Source organism: Oncorhynchus mykiss, chromosome 16 (assembly GCF_057628025.1).
Source record: "Oncorhynchus mykiss isolate SJ-2025 chromosome 16, ASM5762802v1, whole genome shotgun sequence".
NCBI lineage: Eukaryota > Metazoa > Chordata > Actinopteri > Salmoniformes > Salmonidae > Oncorhynchus > Oncorhynchus mykiss.
In genome coordinates, this window is record NC_143037.1 from 11684841 (window position 1) to 11702444 (window position 17604).

A 17604-nucleotide genomic window follows, 5' to 3' on the forward strand; every position below is an offset into this window, starting at 1 on the left:
AATACGTAATGGCTACTTAGTTTGACATTCTAGATCTGACTTAATGTATAGTTTTGTTTAAGGGTTTAGGGTTGGAGGTTAAAGGTTATGTAAAAAGGTACATTTGTGTGTAATAAGTAGCAGGTCCTCCCTGCAGCAAGTACAGTATGAGTGTTCATCTCTCCCCGTCCCTCTCCCCGTCCAAGGTTTATATGAAGCTCAGACAAATGAGAAGGAGAGAGAAAGAGAGACGGAATGAGAAGGAGCGAGAGAGGCAGAATGAGAAAGAGAGAAAGATAGACAGAATAGAGAAACTATAAAAAGGAGAGAAAGACAAGGAGGGAGGGGCAGAGCAATCTGGGACACTGAAGAGAGAGCCAGAAAGAAGGGAGAGGGAAGGAGGGATAGATGATAGAGGGATGCAACTGAAAGAGACAGTACAAAGTTGTCATTGACTCATCAGTATGGCCTCATCTCTTCCTCCCCCCTCCCCCCTCCGTCCTCCTGGTCATTTATTTTTTTAAACAACAACTTTGATTTGAACAGAAAACAAGCATTATTGATGTCCCATTCATTTAAGTTTTATTGTCCTCAATTAGATGACTTTCCATAAACCTGAAATTGAAAATTAAACAAGTAGAGAAACAGACCTACCTATGTTTGAGTGTTTGAGCAGGCGGCAGATACGCGCCTCTCGTTCCAGCTTCTGGTGATCTGAGGAGAGGAAAACTCCGTTAGAACCGGCCAATGAGAGCTTATTCAGTTAGAAAACAGGCTAATGAAAGGTTTAGAACAAGGTGAACACACACAGGGTGAGACAGCTCCACACACACACCACACAGGGTGAGACAGCTCCACACACACACACACACACACACACACACAGGGTGAGACAGCTCCACACACACACACAGGGTGAGACAGCGCCATACACACACACACAGGGTGAGACAGCTCCACACACACACACACACACACACAGGGTGAGACAGCTCCACACACACACACACAGGGTGAGACAGCTCCACACACACACACACACACAGGGTGAGACAGCGCCACACACACAGGGTGAGACAGCTCCACACACACAGGGTGAGACAGCTCCACACACAGGGCGAGACAGCTCCACACACACAGGGCGAGACAGCTCCACACACACAGGGCGAGACAGCTCAACACACACAGGGCGAGACAGCTCCACACACACAGGGCGAGACAGCTCCACACACACAGGGCGAGACAGCTCCACACACACAGGGCGAGACAGCTCCACACACACACACACACACACACACACACAGGGTGAGACAGCTCCACACACACACAGGGTGAGACAGCTCCACACACACACACAGGGTGAGACAGCTCCACACACACACACAGGGTGAGACAGCTCCACACACACACAGGGTGAGACAGCTCCACACACACACAGGGTATAAGTAAGGTGTGTATACTGTGTGTTGCTCGCAGCCCCAGCTGTGGAACATTGCTGTGCCAGCACTTTTGCCTAGCAGGGGACACATGATGAAATTGGAACACACACACACACACACCTGACTACCACCTCAAACAATCTTACATAATTCTGACACACAACCCCCCCACCCCACACTCCTCCCCCTGCAGATGTGAGAGGTCAGAGGTAATCCGGGGTGACCCTGGCTGGGAGTCAGACTGTTTGTGTGACTGTGTTGACACGTATTATTCTAATGAAATGTCAACTGCTGCAGGGCTCCAAAACAGAGACCACACACATTTATTCACATTCATGTAATCAGAGTATCTCAGTTTGATTTCACAGACCCTTGCCGAATGTTTTTCACTAAACACTCATTTCAAAACACATTGCAGCACATCCCATTTAATATCGCAACACTGAATATCTTAAACTCAATAACAACAACAACAAGGCAATTTCATTATCAGACACCCTGGCTAACAAACAAGTATTAGACCCACGCGCAGACACAGACTGTAACACACACACACACACACACAACTGGCTTTCTCATCACCTTATCATTTCAGTCCAATAAATACACTACTCCTACACTGCTGCTAAACAGCCTCACCTCCTAACACACACATCTCAACAAAGAATCCTTTCTAGCCCTCCCTCTCCCCCTTCTCCCTCCTCTGATCCCCTTCTCCCCCCCTGATCCACTTCTCCTCCCATCACTTCTGTCTCCTTCCATTCCTCCCTCCTTCATCCATCCCTCCTTCCATCCCCTTCTCCCTCCTCTGATCCCCTTCTCCCCCCATCACTTCTGTCTCCTTCCATTCCCCCCCCTTTAATCCATCCCCTTCTCCCTCTGATCCCCTTCTCCCTCTGATCCCCTTCTCCCCCCCATCACTTCGGTCTCCTTCCATCACTCTCCCCCTTCATCCATCCCTTCTCTCCCCCATCACTTCTCTGCCTCCCATTTCTCTCCTCTTCAACCTTTCCCTCTTTCCTACCACCTCGCTCTCCCATCTTTCCTACTACCCCTCTCCCGCCCCCTTCTCCCCATGTAGGCTCTAGATTCTCTCGCTCTTTCTCGCTCCTGCAGGGACAAACTACAGCAACCCTAGTCTCATTTCACTACTGACGCAGCAGAGAGAGAAAGGGAGAGAGAAACCGAGAGGATTACATGAAAATGTCCATATGCAGAAAGAGGATCACAACTCCCCATTGCGCACGCGTGTGTGTGTGTGTGTGTGCACACGTGCGTGAAGGTAGTATGGCTTACTGCAACTATTGCTGATTCATTCAATTATTTGTTGACGTGTGCCTGTGTGGGGGCGTGCACGGGTGTACAATGCATGTGGTGTGTGTGTGAAAACAACATGAACTTTGTGTGATTTACTGCGAAGTTAACGTGACAACACGTCCTCGTGAAATGAATGTGAATTCATGAAAATGCACTATTTGGATAAATGTGACAGTACACGGGACAACAGTCGAGCTCACGCCGAAAGCCCAGGTGTCAAATATCATTTAGAATATTTAACTTTGAAAGGTATAATTGACATTAATTCAATTTCAACAGTCATGGTCCTCTGGAGGTTGTCGTCTAGTTGCTGTGAAAATACAGTAAATATACAACTAGTTACTGTATTTTTTTTTACAACTAAATGAAGGCGTTAATGTTAAAGGACAGTATGCTGACTCAACCTCATTTGAACTCACAACCTCTTGGTTGCTAGCTACCTGACGGTCCAGCTGCTCCACCAGGCCTGTTGGCATAATAGAGATTGGCAAGAATAAATTCTTGCACTTTGCCTAAAGTTCAGATTTAAATGACTGTAAAATCTTGTACTGTGACCACAATTGGGACTCAGCCTTAAAAAGGGATTTGAACTAATAACCCTTTGCTCGTTAGACTGCAGCTACACCACCAGATCTATGAGCGGGAAAGAGAAATGGCCACAGACTTGTGGAAATGTCACAGGTGAAATCATGTGTTTTTTCTCATAAGGGTAGTAGATGGTGCAGAGATTGCTGCTGGGTAATTAATTACTGGCACTTCCTACTGTCCTGTAATTGGCCATCTGCTCCACAGCCATGTTGCACCAGGGGGAGAAGGAGAGGTACGCGACACACACACACACACAAACTCTAGCCCCCCTCAGATTATGACGGTGTTTAGCGCCGCTTTCAGATACTTATTACCCATGGGGTAGTGCACTAGCTCACACAGGCCCAATGGTGCTAATAACAACACTCAAATCCTACTAGGCACACTGCCACCACACACACACACACACAGTGTGTACTGTATGAGTACTCCTCTAATGCTCCTCCTCTCTCTAAATCGTCTCGCTCTTCATCCTCCTCCTCCTCCTCCTCCCTGAACACTCTCCTCCTCTCCCTCTCTCGACACAGATCACTGCAAGGCTGTCGGAGCCCCTCCCATCTTGGCCCACACACACGCACACTTTAATGCTGTACTGTGCAACTCTTAATAATTGACTGTTACCACAAAAAGCTTCTAGATATTGCTAAAACTTCCTTCTTCTTCTTCAGAATACCAAATACCATCCCAGTGATACCTATTATCACAACACACCCACACCACAAAGGGGCTAACAGGGGGGTGTGTGAGATCCTGTGGGGTCTTGGCCCCTGCTGAGATACATTTAGTCTAACTGGATTAGCCTCAATACTGACCAATCTCCTAGCTACTGACGGTGGGAGGGAGAGAGGGAACAGGCATAGAGCCAGGACTGCTCGAAGAAGAACAGAAGAGAAAAAAAAAAGAGGGAGGGAGAGCGAGCGAGAGAATGCGTGTTGACTGCAGAGGAGGGCAGCTCTGAGCTGAGATGCAGCACACAGTCCCCAGACACACCGTGTGGCAGAGGCCTGCATGCTGAGAACAGTCACGCCCTGTAGACCTACAACAGCCCACAGTGGAGCTTGGCTTTCTGCGTAAACAGTTACCACATCACCAACTACCACCCCCTCCACACACTCACACACAGAAGTAAATCTGGAGTATGGATATAATCATTATTATTCTAAATAACTTCCAGAAGACAAAATGACATGGTGTTACTGGTCTACAGCACCAGAATATTTAACAAAATGACATGGTGTTACTGGTCTACAGCACCAGAATATTTAACAAAATGACATGGTGTTACTGGTCTACAGCACCAGAATATTTAACAAAATGACATGGTGTTACTGGTCTACAGCACCAGAATATTTAACAAAATGACATGGTGTTACTGGTCTACAGCACCAGAATATTTAACAAAATGACATGGTGTTACTGGTCTGCAGCACCAGAATATTTAACAAAATGACATGGTGTTACTGGTCTGCAGCACCAGAATATTTAACAAAATGACATGGTGTTACTGGTCTACAGCACCAGAATATTTAACAAAATGACATGGTGTTACTGGTCTACAGCACCAGAATATTTAACAAAATGACATGGTGTTACTGGTCTACAGCACCAGAATATTTAACAAAATGACATGGTGTTACTGGTCTACAGCACCAGAATATTTAACAAAATGACATGGTGTTACTGGTCTACAGCACCAGAATATTTAACAAAATGACATGGTGTTACTGGTCTACAGCACCAGAATATTTAACAAAATGACATGGTGTTACTGGTCTACAGCACCAGAATATTTAACAAAATGACATGGTGTTACTGGTCTACAGCTCCAGAATATTTAACAAAATGACATGGTGTTACTGGTCTACAGCACCAGAATATTTAACAAAATGACATGGTGTTACTGGTCTACAGCACCAGAATATTTAACAAAATGACATGGTGTTACTGGTCTACAGCACCAGAATATTTAACAAAATGACATGGTGTTACTGGTCTACAGCACCAGAATATTTAACAAAATGACATGGTGTTACTGGTCTACAGCACCAGAATATTTAACAAAATGACATGGTGTTACTGGTCTACAGCACCAGAATATTTAACAAAATGACATGGTGTTACTGGTCTACAGCACCAGAATATTTAACAAAATGACATGGTGTTACTGGTCTACAGCACCAGAATATTTAACAAAATGACATGGTGTTACTGGTCTACAGCACCAGAATATTTAACAAAATGACATGGTGTTACTGGTCTACAGCACCAGAATATTTAACAAAATGACATGGTGTTACTGGTCTACAGCACCAGAATATTTAACAAAATGACATGGTGTTACTGGTCTACAGCACCAGAATATTTAACAAAATGACATGGTGTTACTGGTCTACAGCACCAGAATATTTAACAAAATGACATGGTGTTACTGGTCTACAGCACCAGAATATTTAACAAAATGACATGGTGTTACTGGTCTACAGCACCAGAATATTTAACAAAATGACATGGTGTTACTGGTCTACAGCACCAGAATATTTAACAAAATGACATGGTGTTACTGGTCTACAGCACCAGAATATTTAACAAAATGACATGGTGTTACTGGTCTACAGCACCAGAATATTTAACAAAATGACATGGTGTTACTGGTCTACAGCACCAGAATATTTAACAAAATGACATGGTGTTACTGGTCTACAGCACCAGAATATTTAACAAAATGACATGGTGTTACTGGTCTACAGCACCAGAATATTTAACAAAATGACATGGTGTTACTGGTCTACAGCACCAGAATATTTAACAAAATGACATGGTGTTACTGGTCTACAGCACCAGAATATTTAACAAAATGACATGGTGTTACTGGTCTACAGCACCAGAATATTTAACAAAATGACATGGTGTTACTGGTCTACAGCACCAGAATATTTAACAAAATGACATGGTGTTACTGGTCTACAGCACCAGAATATTTAACAAAATGACATGGTGTTACTGGTCTACAGCACCAGAATATTTAACAAAATGACATGGTGTTACTGGTCTACAGCTCCAGAATATTTAACAAAATGACATGGTGTTACTGGTCTACAGCACCAGAATATTTAACAAAATGACATGGTGTTACTGGTCTACAGCACCAGAATATTTAACAAAATGACATGGTGTTACTGGTCTACAGCACCAGAATATTTAACAAAATGACATGGTGTTACTGGTCTACAGCACCAGAATATTTAACAAAATGACATGGTGTTACTGGTCTACAGCACCAGAATATTTAACAAAATGACATGGTGTTACTGGTCTACAGCACCAGAATATTTAACAAAATGACATGGTGTTACTGGTCTACAGCACCAGAATATTTAACAAAATGACATGGTGTTACTGGTCTACAGCACCAGAATATTTAACAAAATGACATGGTGTTACTGGTCTACAGCACCAGAATATTTAACAAAATGACATGGTGTTACTGGTCTACAGCACCAGAATATTTAACAAAATGACATGGTGTTACTGGTCTACAGCACCAGAATATTTAACAAAATGTTCAAATACAAGATACTTTGTCGTCACACTACTTATGGTCAACTCAAGACATCCCATCAGCTGCACCCCTGGATAGCCCTGCATGGGCGTGACGTTCAAGTCCCGCCCCACCCAGGCCAGGCCAGTGACGTTCAAGTCCCGGCCCACCCAGGCCAGGCCAGTGACGTTCAAGCCCCGGCCCACCCAGGCCAGGCCAGTGACGTTCAAGCCCCGCCCCACCCAGGCCGCCAGGCCAGTGACGTTCAAGTCCCGGCCCACCCAGGCCAGGCCAGTGACGTTCAAGCCCCGGCCCACCCAGGCCAGGCCAGTGACGTTCAAGCCCCGCCCCACCCAGGCCAGGCCAGTGACGTTCAAGCCCCGCCCCACCCAGGCCAGGCCAGTGACGTTCAAGCCCTGCCCCACCCAGGCCAGTGACGTTCAAGCCCCGCCCCACCCAGGCCAGGCCAGGCCAATGACGTTCAAGCAAAAATAGAACTGTTTGGCTATAATGACCATCGTTATGCTTGGAGGAAAACGAGGGACCCTTGCAAGCCGAAGAACACCATCCCAACCGTGAAGCACGGGGGTAGCAGCATCATGTTGTGGGGGTGCTTTGCTGCAGGAGGGACTGGTGCATTTCACAAAATAGATGGCATCATGAGAATAGAAAATTATGTGGCTATATTGAAGCGGTTGCAAATAGGTCTTCCAAATGGACAATGACCCCAAGCACACTTCCAAAATTGTGGTAAATGGCTTAAGGACAACAAAGTCAAGGTATTGGAGTGATCATCACAAAGCCCTGACCTCAATACTATAGAAAATGTGTGTGCTGAGCTGAAAAGGCGTGTGCGAGCAAGGAGGCCTACAAACCTGACTCCGTTACACCAGCTCCGTCAGGAGGAATGGGCCAAACTTCAACCAACTTATTGTGGGAAGCTTGTGGAAGGCTACCTGAGACGTTTAACCCGAGTTCAACCATTTAAAGGCAATGCGACCAAATACTAATTGAGTGCATGTAAACTTCTGACCCACTGGGAATGTGAAGAAATAAAAGCTGAAATTAATCTCTACTATTATTCTGAGATTTCACATTCTTAAAATAAAGTGGTGATTCTAACTGACCTAAAATTGAATTTTTACTAGGATTAAATGTCAGGAATTGTGAAAAACTGAGTTTAAATGCATTTGGCTAAGGTGTATGTAAACTTCAACCTTCAAATGTATATGTTACATATCCACTTCTGACCCACTGGAATTGTGATACAGTGAATTATAAAGTTAAATAATCTGTCTGTAAACAATTGTTGGAAAAATGACTTGTGTCATGTACAAAGTAGATGCCCTAACAGACTTGCCAAAACTATAGTTTGTTAAGAAATAATTTGTGGAGTGGTTGAAAAACGAGTTTTAATGACTCCAACCTAAGTGTATTTAAACTTCCGACTTCAACTGTATACATGTATGTATGTATGTATGTATGTATGTATGTATGTATGTATGTATGTATGTATGTATGATATATATTTTTTTGTCAATCAGTATATGATTTGTGAACAATATTCCTTTCATGCATTAGACTCATCAAAAGAGAATTCTGTTGTGCTGATTGGCTTATTCCCATATTTTTTTGTTTTAATTCGTTAGTTAATATGAACAATTCGTTACAACCTCTGACAATGTTACATATACATATTTTTTTAATATCATATTAATTGTTAATTCCTTAGAATAAATTGAGACAATTTTACTTTAATCACTGCTCTTTATTACGGGCGACAATTCTAGTACTCATCACTGCATTCTCTACCGGGAAGTTGGTTGGCCCTCTGATGTCATCACTGCATTCTCTACCGGAAAGTTGGTTGGCCCTCTGATGTCATCACTGCATTCTCTACCGGAAAGTTGGTTGGCCCTCTGTGATGTCATCACTGCATTCTCTACCGGGAAGTTGGTTGGCCCTCTGTGATGTCATCACTGCATTCTCTACCGGAAAGTTGGTTGGCCCTCTGTGATGTCATCACTGCATTCTCTACCGGAAAGTTGGTTGGCCCTCTGTGATGTCATCACTGCATTCTCTACCGGAAAGTTGGTTGGCCCTCTGTGATGTCATCACTGCATTCTCTACCGGGAAGTTGGTTGGCCCTCTGATGTCATCACTGCATTCTCTACCGGGAAGTTGGTTGGCCCTCTGTGATGTCATCACTGCATTCTCTACCGGAAAGTTGGTTGGCCCTCTGCGATGACATCACTGCATTCTCTACCGGGAAGTTGGTTGGCCCTCTGTGATGTCACGTAGGTTGATACATTGCTATGTTTAATTTATAAAGCCCTTTTACAAAACGTCCCACTGTACCAAACATCATTACTAAACTTTAGACATACGAGGTACCACACCCGGTCTCAAGGATGGTTGACTCTGGAAATTCCTTTGGTCTCTGAGTTAGGGAAATCAGCTTTTAGTTCTTGCACCATGTTTGTAGAACCATCTTCAAAATGTTCTTAAAAATGTGATGTTGTTGCCTCTTGCGAAATTCAGAAAGCTGATCGAGGACCTGATGAATTAGATACCTAGTCCGTAATACAGCTGAACGCATTCAATTTAAATGCGTCTTCTGCATTTAAGTTATATCGACAAAAAAACATGTTTAAAACCTTTTTAAAGAACCATTGCTGATATGGTTAAAACGTAACAAATAAAATACACACGAAGTGCGCATGTGCAACTGGTATTCAAACATGTTGCCAGTAATGTTAGACTAAATGTCTACAGAGCCAATTTTTATTTTATTATCAGCACTGTTCAGAACCAGCACACTGAGCACAGGTTAAATATCCAAACATATTACTAACTAGTTGGGACTCACGGCCCCAAACACATGTTCAGTAGGCTATTCAGAACAAGCACAATTAGATCAAATGTAGGCTATTGACTATTTGGAGAGGCCTCAACCTAAGCAGTAGGCTCAAAAATCCAGTTACCTTTTGAAGTAACTCCTCTGCCTGCCACTCCAGTCCAAATTTCACCCACAGAACTTAGGCAACAATAACAGGACTCCTCAAGTTAAGACAAGTTTAACTATATGGTCATAACCTTAACACTCCAAATGAATAGGAGTTGTGAAGCACTCGGAAGCAAAGCAGTTTAACCACCGCCTTCGCCCAATCCTGGTTCGTCCATATAATCAGTGTTGAAAAATAAATAAAAGACTGCAACTACTGGAGCTTGTTATCTCACGCATCCCATTCAGTCCCGGCAGATTCTTCAGTCTTCACGCAGAATCTGCCCACAGGAGAAAACCTGGTGGGGGGGTGGGGGGTGTCCGTGCCTACAGGGTGGCAGCCTGTCTCATCACAGGAAGACCATCCCCCCCCCACAGCGCCTCGTAAGGGGCAGAGAAAGTCCAATGAGAAACCAGTACATTGGGGCTCTCAAACTTTTCACAGAGTTCAGTGTATGTGCTGAACAGTGCTGAATCTTGTTTTCACCCATGTCTCAGTCTTTGGCCATGTCTAGACTTGACAGTTCATGCAGATGTATTATTCTGATCATAGAGGTCAGATCATGGAATTCCGAACATGCGTATACACCTAAGTAAATTTAAAATGTCTTTACCGTGCCCACATTTTTTTCTGGATTCCTGGTGGAATAGGCTAAATATGATAACACAATTGATGGTAGTAGCTAACTACTGTAGCTAACTCTCCAGCTAACCTCTGTAGCTAGCTAGCTAACAAGCAACGATGAAGAGATTGCAAACATGTTAGCATAACTCTAGCCAAACAAACAAAACCAGTTTTATAAATATTAGCTAGCATTTATAAGGCCAGCAAACACGTTCCTCACACGCTAGGAACGTATTTCCTCCAACGTTATAATGAAAAGGTGCCTCTCGGTCCCAAAACACACATTTTCCAGAGACTTGTGGGAGGAGTGCTGATGACGTCGCCCACTGTATGCGCTTTCGGTATCCTGATTGCGTCCAGACTGAGGAGAAATCCACACACAATGCATCCCTGACCACCTTCTGAAGTGGTCAGACAGATCTGAACACAAACACACCAAAGAGACACTTTACTGTGTCTAGACCGGTCTTTACAATGCCATCTTCGTATTCTGACAGAAGAAGTCACATGTATGTGTCAAGTGTAGACACGACCTTTGACAAGTGGGCTGCAAGGTCGATTTCTTTACAAATCTTACCAATGACTTGGCTGCAAGCAAAGCGTCTGCCACCCCTGGAACCGCATCTTCCAGCTCAGCATTGTCAAGTGCGTATTTTAGCACGGTGTTGTACACGTGATCCTAGAAGTCAAGCCGTCGGTAGGGCGCAGCGATCATATTCGATCCCTGGTCCTTTACCCAGACAACTTTTCAGCACAGCTGGATCGAAACAAAGCACAGCTGTCTTGACATCTTCTGGGCGGAACGTTGCTGTAGCTAGCACTCGGCTTTTCAGCTAAAACTCGAGGGTAATGTCGGGCAGGTTATTGCCATGTTGTTTATCTTGCGGTAATCGTCAGTCCACATATCTGTGATCATCCCAAGTTTATATCAGCTATTGCATTGTTGATATCGCTGACCACTTCAATCCTCTTTATGAGTGCCATTTTGTGGCATCTCCGTGATATGGTTGTGGGGTCTGGGAGCACAGTGTCAGAGATGCGGCCATGACTAGCCACACATTTATTAGCTCTTTAGATATATCAACAAACACCGTGCCTTGAACTGTGTGGAAGGACATAATATCTTTGCAACAGAAAGCAACACACTTGTGATTTCTGATTTGACTTTGGGCGGTAAATGTTTTGGGGCGAGAGAGAAACGATGTCATGCTCGGTTGCGGACTGGTACCTGCTCCTGTTGTGAGGCGGCCGCTGCATCCTCGTGTCAATGTGGCGCTGGAAAGAGGTGCCAGTTCGCTTGCTGCCGTACTTCAAAATCGCAAGGCAGGCTCGACACTTCACATGTCCAGTGGGCATCTTAGTTTCAACGGTCACAACTAGATTTCCACATGCCAGCCTTTTCCACTTCATTTGTGGATTTTTACAAGCTCTACTCTGGAGTTTTGTGTTTCACTTCCTCCGTATCCATTGCGAGTGCAACTAGCTAGCTAGCAAGCATCATCAACCACCACCACACACACACACGTTTCTTTTGTTGTCATTTTTTAAAATGATACCCGAGCCCAGCCCATACCCTCGTTATTAATGAAAGAAAAGGCCCTACCCGATGTATAATGTTGAGGACCGCCGTGCTTGGAAAGCAGAGCTCTACACATCTGACGTAGGGGCTGGGCAATGTATCGCTAATACTGGTATAGATTTTTGACCATCTATAACAATATTTTGATACAAATCAAATGTTATTTGTCACATGCTTCTTAAACAGATGTAGACTAACAGTGAAATACTTACAGGCTCTTCCCAACAATGCTAAATCAAATGAAAAGTGCTTCAAAATGGACTACTTTAGTGTCAGTTTTGTCCTAGTTTAGGCGAGTATAACACCATCACAACGGATCACAAAATTAATTTGTTGTCATTCAAGGATTATGCACAAAACAGATTGACAACTTTCATTATTCAGAAACACAAAATACAGTCAAATACAGTCAAAGATATTTTGGCCATATCACCAAAGCCCCAATTTGACATGTGACACACAGGTCTGTACAACAGATCATAGCAGTGCTTCCGCTATATGCATTTAGCAGTGACGCACCGCTTTCCCTCTGTGTGTGTGTGTGTTACTGTACCTCTGGCGGAGAGTTTCTTGGTGTTGATGATTTTGGCGGCGAACTCCTGACCTGATGACTTCTTCACACATCTTCGCACCACTGAAAACGCTCCCCTGGAAACAAGGAAAGCAACGGTCAGTTCTGGGTTGTGGGATTTTTTTTTGCAACAAACACGCAGGGCAACACACACTGGCGCACACACACGCGTTGGCCATACCGTCAACACTGATTATTATTATTTTTTTTACCTTTATTTAACTGCTCTGCTCTAACACACCTGTTAAATCTAAGGCTTTGCGTGTGTGATCGAGCAGGGCAAGTCAGTTAAGAACAAATTCTTATTTTCAATGACGGCCTAGGAACAGTGTGTTCAGGGGCAGAACGACCGACTTGTACCTTGTCAGCTCGGGGATTTGAACTCGCAACCTTCCGGTTACTAGTCCAACGCTCTAACCACTAGGCTACCCTGCCGCCCCGATGCATAGCATGGAGTCATACACCTGAAACGATGACAGTCTGCCGTAATTAAGGACACCCAGATTACAGAGCTCCTCTTCTCAAATACAAGCACAGCACCGCTGGTTATCTTCCTTCCCCTCGTAAATCAATGAACCACTAAGCAGACCTTGTAGAGAAAACCAGTCGTACAGGAGACCAGGAGACCATCTGCTGTAGTATAGCCTTTAGGCTAGCTACCACTGTATGTACAATACAGCTGGGATGACCAACCCTCTCCTACGGCTATTGGCGGAGCATGCTTTTGGACCAGCCCTGCTCGATCACACAGCGAATCAAAGCCTTAGATTTAACAGGTGTGTTAGAGCAGAGCTGAAACTAGGCTAAACCCTGCAGGCGTGAGCCAGTAGCCCTCCAGGAGGGGTGGCCACACCTAAACTAGAGGACAGAGAGTTAAAACTCCTCTCCTAGCTCACTGGCACTAGCCCACTGCTACAGTAACTGCGTAGATCTGTTGGTATAGCATGATGATTGCAACACCAGGAATGTGGGTTTGATTCCTGCTGGGGCCACCCATGAGAAAATGTTTAAAAACAACACTGTAAGTGTCTCCTAAATGGCATGTTATATAAACAGTCTACAAAACATTAGGAACACCTTTCATAATATTGACTTGCACCCAAAACAGCCTCAATTGTTTGGGCCATGGACTCTACAAAGTGTCAAAAGCATTCCACAGGGATGTTGGCCCATGTTGACTCCAATGCTCCCCACAGTTGTCAAGTTGGCTGGATTTCCTTTGGGTAGTGGGCCATTCTTGATACACACAGGAAACTGTTGAGTGTGAAAAACCCAGCAGCGTTGCAGTTCTTGACACTCAAACCAGTGTGCCTGGCAACTACCACCATACCCCGTTCAAAGGCACTTAAATATTTTGTCTTGCCAATTCACCCTCAACGGCACACATAGACAATACATGTCTCAATTGTCTCAAGGCTTAAAAATCCTTCTTTAACATGTCTCCTCCCCTTCATCTACACTGATTGAAGTGGATTTAACAGGGGACATCAATAAGGGATCATAGCTTTCACCTGGTCAGCCTGTCATGAGAGCAGGTGTTCCTAATGTTTTGTGAACTCAGTGTATATTAATAAAATAGTATTTGCCTTTCCCTGTAACTGCTGAGTTACTAGTTCAAGAAACACTGATTGTTCCCCCTATATCACTACACCCTTGTTGTTGATAATGACAAGAGTAGACTACATGTCAGAGAAACATCTCTGTTGTACATAAATTACTACCTGAAAATGTCCACAACGTTGTGCCCTAAAGAACGCACCCCAGGTGTGTGCACTTTGATCAACCAATCAGTGGATCAATAAAATGCCATTGCGATAAGAGAAGCCCTGGACACATCGACTATACCCAGGGTCTGGGGCTAACGGAATAATAACACAAGACATCCATCTACAGAGTCCAGAGAGGATCGTGCCCCCGACAGATGCCCGGTTCTCTCAGGGGGGAAAAAAACAAACCATCGCGATTCCGAGAAACAGCATCACCCCTGCACTTTTAAGCCACAGCGGCATAGTCTGTGCTGAGAGGCTTATAACGCTACATATGGCATTTATGAACGGCTGCTGCGTGAAAGCGGGTGGCGTTTTACATAATGTGCAAACATAATTCTGCTTTGGGAAGGAGGCGGTGTGGGTTATAACTATCGTCTACGTCCGACACAACTGCAGTAGAGACAAATCGCCTAATATTGTACAAGCAGACAGTTAAACTAGCTAGCATGCATGCTAACATTCAGCGCTGTCAAGCAGGCTGCCAACGTGCCATGCCAGCAAATGTCAGAGTGCTTTCGCTCAAACGCTTCCTGCCTGACTAATTCAGCAGACGGAAAGACAAGGCGTTGACACACTAGTAGACATTGCTAGCTGTGCTATCGCATTTTACAGACAGGGTGCAGGAAATAAATACGCTGTAAACTCTGTCCCTATAACCTACGACACGCAATATAGCTGCATTTAGTCAACAACCAGATAAAGACAATATGATCAAGCTATCCCAGATAGCTGGCTGGCTGGCTAAAGAAGGAGCGAGTCGCGTGCGGGGTGGGGGAGAAGAAGGAAAGACAGACGGAAAGGCAGAGCAGTAGCAAAAGGCTAGCTAATGACGACAGTCGCTTACTTCCCGAGCTCCTCGTAGAGTTGGTATTCGTCTGTAAAGCGGGTGGAGGTAACGATAGTAGTAGCCATGGCTGAGAGTGGGCTCCAAGCCTCGGTCAGGTTCACGGCAGGCTGGGTCGCTCTCTGGGTCTAGGGGAGGATTGTTAACCTCCGATACTAGCTACGGCACTGACAGGCTGGGACAGAGAGACTGGAGGGGTTGGCAGAGGCGGAGAGAGACCGGGGAAGAGCAGAGAGAACCACGCGAGACTTGAGCAGAATTTTTGAGCAGTCATGTCATCAGCGCGGGGTAGCAGTATTATTCGGTGTGAATCAGCGGAAAACAACTTTTGTACTGATTCTGTTTGAAGACTTTTAAAAACCCTTGCTCACTTGTCGTGAATTCGTCATTGGTCTGACCGAGATAAGTTGATATGTGACAGCAACGTGGCCTAAAGGAACACTGCCCATTGACCACCGTCAAAACGTCGAAGTTCATGGATGTTGAAATTTGGTCCGTCCACTCTGGCCTTGATTTCAACATCCACAGATGTACTTTGTTTTGTCCAGACCAAATCTGAACCATTCATAGATGTCTATGTTTCACAAGTTAAGACAGTACAGTATAGCAGAGTTCAGCACAGTAATGTAGAGTATTAGTGTATTGCAGTATAATATACTGTACTGTACTATACTCTGCTGAACTAAACTGTAATCTACTGTAAAACGCGGTCCAAATTTATGAGATTGACGTGGAGACAGACCAAATTTGGTCTTGTTTGAGGGTGGAGCTAATTATAATAATACCCAGCATGCGTTGCAAATGTTCCTGTTTACATTTACATTTGGGGTTTATAGCAGACACGCCTTTACAGAGCAATTTACAGTCAGTATATGAAACCAAGGTAGATAAACAACCACATATCACAATCATAGCAATAACAACTTTCCTGTAACCGTTACTGTGAATTCTATTGTAGTTGGAAGTTTTCTGTTGCTTTTCTGTAGGTCTGTAGGTCTGGAAACTTTATTTATGGTCTCTGTCTGTTCCAAAGGGTTTGAAAAAGCTGACATACAATGTATTACGAAGGTATTCATACACTTTCACCTTTTCCACATTTTGTTACATTACAGCCTCATTCTAAAATGCATACAATAATTTTTTCCCCCTCATTAATCTACACATTATACCCCATAATGACAAAGCGAAAAAAGGTTTTTAGAAGCTTTTGCAAATGTCTAAAAAAATGTATAACATAAGTATTTAGACCCTTTGCTATGAGCCTTGAAATTGAGCTCAGGTGCATTCTGTTTCCATTGATCATCCTTGAAATGTTTCTACAACTTAATTGGAGTCCACCTGTGGTAAATTCAATTGATTGGACATAATTTGGAAAGGCACACACCTGTCTATAAGGTCCCACAGTGCAAAAACCAAGCCATGAGGAATAAGGAATTGTTCGTAGAGCCCCGAGACCAGATTGTGTGGAGGCACAGATCTGGGAAGGGTACCAAAAATGTCTGCAGCATTGAAGGTCCCCAAGAACAATGGCCTTCATCATTCTTAAATGGAAGACGTTTAGAACCACAGACTCTTCATAGAGGTGGTCTCCCGGCATAAACTGAGCAATCGGGGGAGAAGGGCCTTGGTAAGGGAGGTGACCAAGAACCAAATGGTCACTCTGACAGAGATCCAAAGTTCCTCTGTGGAGATGAGAGAACCTTCCAGAAGGACAACCATCTCTGCAGCACTCCACCAATGGTAGATTGGCCAGACGGAAGCCTCTCCTCAGTAAAAGGCATATGACAGCCCGCTTGGAGTTTTCTAAATGACTCAGACCAGGAGAAACAAGGTTCTCTGGTCTGATGAAACCAAGATTGAAGTCTTTGGCCTGAATGCCAAGAGTCATGTCTGGAGGAAACCAGTCACCACTCATCATCTGGCCAATACCATTCCTACGGTGAAGCATGGTGGTGGCAGCATCATGCTGTGGGGATGTTGTTCAGGGACTAGGAGACTAGTCAGGATCGATGGAAAGATGAAGGGTGCAAAGGACAGCGAGATCCTTGATGAAAACCTGCTCCAGAGCGCTCAGGACGTCAGACTGGGGCGAAGGTTCACCTTCCAACAGGACAACTACCCTAAGCACACAGCCAAGACAACGCAGGAGTGGCTTCGGGGCCAAGTCTCTGAATGTCCTTGAGTGGTTCAGCCAGAGCCTGGACTTCAACCCGACCTGAAAATAGCTGTGCTGTGATGCTCCCCATCCAACCTGACAGAGCTTAAGGAGATCTGCAGAGAAGAATGGGAGAAACTCCTCCAAATACAGGTGTGCCAAGCTTGTAGTGTCATACTCAAGGCTGTAATCTCTG

General features: G+C 44.5%; 1 protein-coding gene across 23 annotated transcripts in view; it reads right to left on the bottom strand.

Moving 5' to 3' along the window:
• The window catches only part of LOC110491356 (calcium/calmodulin-dependent protein kinase type II subunit gamma), a 44499-nt gene extending 28525 nt beyond the window's left edge, over positions 1 to 15974 (bottom strand). For all 23 annotated transcript variants that reach the window (XR_016487124.1, XR_016487127.1, XR_016487126.1 and 20 more), the window contains exons 1-3: positions 15254 to 15974; positions 12623 to 12717; positions 634 to 693 (exon numbers count right to left, since the gene is read on the bottom strand). Coding sequence is in view for 19 of the 23 variants with exons in the window: in XM_090201893.1 (XP_090058019.1) it covers positions 634 to 693; positions 12623 to 12717; positions 15254 to 15321 (223 nt within the window). In the remaining 4 variants the exon portion in view is untranslated. The remainder of the gene's footprint in view (positions 1 to 633; positions 694 to 12622; positions 12718 to 15253) is intronic.
• Positions 15975 to 17604: the final 1630 nt, after the last annotated feature.